This window comes from Cryptomeria japonica, chromosome 8 (assembly GCF_030272615.1).
Source record: "Cryptomeria japonica chromosome 8, Sugi_1.0, whole genome shotgun sequence".
NCBI lineage: Eukaryota > Viridiplantae > Streptophyta > Pinopsida > Cupressales > Cupressaceae > Cryptomeria > Cryptomeria japonica.
Window position 1 is genome coordinate 130,945,752 of NC_081412.1, and position 4,068 is coordinate 130,949,819.

The 4,068-nt window shown below is 37.8% G+C and overlaps 1 protein-coding gene across 1 annotated transcript; it reads right to left on the reverse strand.

Moving 5' to 3' along the window:
* Positions 1 to 204: 204 nt before the first annotated feature.
* Positions 205 to 3,024, reverse strand: LOC131041583 (dof zinc finger protein 4). The gene is made up of 2 exons (XM_057974717.2): positions 2,759 to 3,024; positions 205 to 1,881 (listed from the first exon to the last, which is right to left on the reverse strand). Exons 1-2 carry the CDS (start codon positions 2,807 to 2,809, stop codon positions 1,060 to 1,062), a joined length of 873 nt encoding a protein of 290 aa, XP_057830700.2. The 5' UTR covers positions 2,810 to 3,024; the 3' UTR covers positions 205 to 1,059.
* Positions 3,025 to 4,068: the final 1,044 nt, after the last annotated feature.

Here is a 4,068-nt window from a genome sequence, read left to right on the forward strand (position 1 = left end):
ATTTCTCTTATTTTCCATTGAGAAAAAAAAAAGTGTGAACTATTGTGGTGAGTCATTAGAAAGCTACTTCCAAAGAGCTCTAATGTTAATATATGCTAATGGACATTACTATGCTTGTTCATCAAAATATAAAATATTATTTTATACAAAATAATTCAAAGCCAAAATCCAAGAAATAGACATCACATTCCACAAGCGTCATAGTAGAACTACCAACTTCAAATTTTTTTTAAACTAAAATATATTTCATAACATAAATATAATCACTAGAAAATCACCTTCTTACACAATTTTTTTGGTTTCATCTCTTTTTCTGTTTCATCAACTGACACTAAGTAACACAAAAACATATCCAAAACTGCTACTAAAAAAATACTAAGGACAAAGCAGAAGCTTGTTTGCTGACTCCATTGTCATGGAGTTTATTGCTATGCCTCCTCTGAACACAAGAGGACTTTATTCTACAATAAACACTTATACCCATTTCACTTTCCTCCAATGGAAAGTGCACACATTTGGCTCTGAAACCTCTAATGCCCCCCCTCCAAAAAAAACGGGCAGACACCCAGATGAAATCCCAAAATATCTCCCAACACACAGACAGTAACCACCCAATTTATTTACACAAGTTATGAGCTAATGATCTTTAAAAAGTTGTAAGATGACTGTATGCTTTTGGTGCATTCTACAAATCTTCTCTGCTTTCACCAACTTGCAGAATCAGAATGATGTAGTAGACCATGGAATTCTGAACTATTTTCCTCCTCAGCTTGCTTTGATTGATTCAGGTGGCAACTCAAGCTTGAATTGAAGCTGGACAAAAAGAACTTCAATTACTGGATAAGCGCCATTCTAAGTGATTCTGAATTCTTAAAATTGAATCAATCAACCACTGTGTTTTATGGGCTCTGCAAACATAGCAGGACTGTCATGCTTGTCTTCAATAAACTTGACAAATGTGACAAGAGCTGCTACAACATTTTTGAAGAGCTACAGGTTTCAACCAAAAGAATACTAAGCTGCAATAATTGAGGTATCCAAGACATAGCTGTAAATTTCCTACATTGAAGATGAGCCATAGGCTGAGAGATCAGACCATGGTCCTCCATTCCAGAAATTGATGTTGGAGTCTAATAGTGTGGGTTCTGGGGGTAGCTGCCAATCTGGGGGAGGAGCATTAGCAATGGCTGACGATCCTTGATGATCAGCACTTTTGCTGATCACTGGAAAGTCACCTAGGCCTGGAAAACTGGATTTCAGAGAGTGCAGAGAATTCAGTGCTGTCAGTGGTGAAATGGGGTTTAAGGTAAGGGGCCCAAAAGAGGACTGGGTTGTACTTGGGCCACAAGAAAGGCCTAGGAAATCAGAGCTGTTGCAGTTAGGTAGGGCAGACTGGTCTCCATATCTTGCAACAGCTGCTTGTTGGCCTCTAGCAAAGGCATTCATGTCATTTGAGCTGTTGTTGAAAAACATATTGGAGCCCGAATTGGTAGCAGGGTTAAGGTTAGAGAGGGCATTTGCAGAAGATGGTGCACCAGAAGTTGATGGTTCATTCTGTGAAAAAACTGCCTGGTCTGCAGGTGCTCTTTTGGTCTTCTTGTTCTTCCTGCAACCCCCACCAACAGGGACAGTTCTTAGAGCTCCTCCTTTTGTCCAGTACCTTCTACATGTCTTGCAGAAATGGCGAGGCTGAGATAAACTGTAGTTGTTGTAGTAGCAGAACTTGGTATTTGTTGAATCACATCTTGGGCATTTGAGGGCTTGTTCTGGCTGGGGTTTCAGGCCTCTCTCAAGCAGTGGACGTGAACATGAAAGCAAATCTTCAGTAGTAGAAATGGCAGCATTAGCAGAAGGCCTGAATCCTCTGTCCTGCATCATGCTCTGGAAAATCCAAATCCATTCCAAACAGAAAACATCACCAAATTAGTCCAAATTTAACAGGCCGATCCCAAATCATTTTTCCCCAGATATGCATCATCTAGTGATGAACATGGTGATTTTACAATGATATAAACTAGGTGGCATCAATCTTGCACCATGTGGGTACATAAATTTTGATAAGTAAACCATGAATCCCATGTCCACTCCAATCAGAGAGATATGCATCATCTAGTTATGAACATGGTGAATTTACAATGATACAAACTAGGTGATATCAGTCTTGGACCATGTGGGCATATAATTTTTCATGAGTAAACCATGAATCTCATCTCCATTCCAATCAGAGATATCCAGATGGGTGCATACTGTATATATAAAAATGAAAAGAGAAAACTGATCTTATTCAGAAACATGACAAACTAGATAATGTCTGAGACCATTTGGGTATATGAATTTTTCATAACTGAACCGTGAATGTCATCTAAACTGCTACAATGGGATAAAATTCCAGATGCCCAAATGAAAAATTATGCATCTTTCAAATAAAACTAGACTGTATATGATGATTTACCATGATACAAATGGCTTAGACTATGTTGGCATATAGATCTTTCATCAGACAAACATGAATCTCATCTCAACTGCAATAATGGGATAAAATGAGACACCCAGATGGAAATTAAAACCAACATGCTGATTTTCTGGTTTTCTTTTTCTCTTATGAAACAAACTAGATGTTGTCTTAGATCTTCTGGATACAAGAATTTTCCATAACAAAACCATGAATCCCATCTTAATGGTCTAAAAATCACAGATGCCCAGATGAAAATTTGATTTCAGAAATGCCACGGAAACTAGGAAAACTGATTGATTTTACCTGTGTCCAGTCGGAGGAATCCATGAAGATTTGAACAGGGCTGAGCATCATTGTGCTACCAGAAGACCAAATACACAATCTCCACTGCAATTTTCACCAGGCCACCTTACAGATGATTCTCAGTCATAGCAAACAAACAAAAACCGAAATCTGGCGACTGTTAAAGATCGAAGAAGGTTTGAAAGAATGTTGAAGAGAAGAGAAGAGAGTGGGGGAGAGAGAGAGAATGGATTGCAGCAGAAGAAGAAGAAGACTAACTATATGTCAGGCCATTAATTGTGGGCGAGGATAAATAAGGAGGATGTGTGGGGAGAGGGAGTAGAGAGAGAAAGTGAAAAAGGTGACGGACGCATCCGTGGAGTCGGTGAGGTGGGGCCCAAGATCCCCGACTTGTCGTCATCAGATGCCGGCGGTCGGATTCTCTTTGGCTTTTTCTTGCCACGTGTACAAGATTCTTTGGGTTATTGTGCGAGACAGAAGAGAGGGGGAAAAGAAGAAGGAAGAGGAGGGGGAATATGTTTTGATCTGCGTGAAAAAGCCGCCCCTTCAAATCCACTAGAATATATATTTTTTTATTTTTAAATAAATGAGACCCATATGTATGGTTTTCATTTCTAAGCCACATAAAATGTATGATTTTATTTTTTTCAGAATTTTAATGGGAGAGAATTTGTATTCTTAAAAGAAAGATCATAAGTTTGGATTATGCAGAGGTAGTGTATGTACATGTCATATTTGAAGCACAATTAGGCACCTCTTGCATATTGGGAGTACGGGGAGTCCTATATACTACAATCTGTCTGTAGACCCAAAAACAAATCATCTGGTATCATGGACTATAAAACACAATTGATTGATTGATTGATTCAAATCCTTTCTAAATATTAGGTTTCATCTATTCGATTTTGGAATGTTAAAATTAGAGTAAAACATGTTTATAGACTTAAATAAATAGTGGGTAATTTTGGGGGCTCATCTTTAGTTGTAACAATTTGTAAGGTTGTGTTAAGGTTTTGGGTTCTTCTCATGTAGGTCCAAGATTCAATTCTTGTCAAGTGGGTTTACTTGGTTGTTAGCCTAATTGGACTAGGTTTGCCACCCCTACCAATTTCCATCATAAAAAAAAAATATTGGGCAATTTTCACATGACATATATGGGTATGGTGAAAATCGTTTTTATTTTGTTTTGATGGAAACAACAAGATTATATAGTTGTTGATGTCTTTGTTTGTATATAATATTTTATAACAAAATGAGTAACCATACATCTAAACTAGAAGTTGTCTTTTGACTAAATAGTCACATGTAGA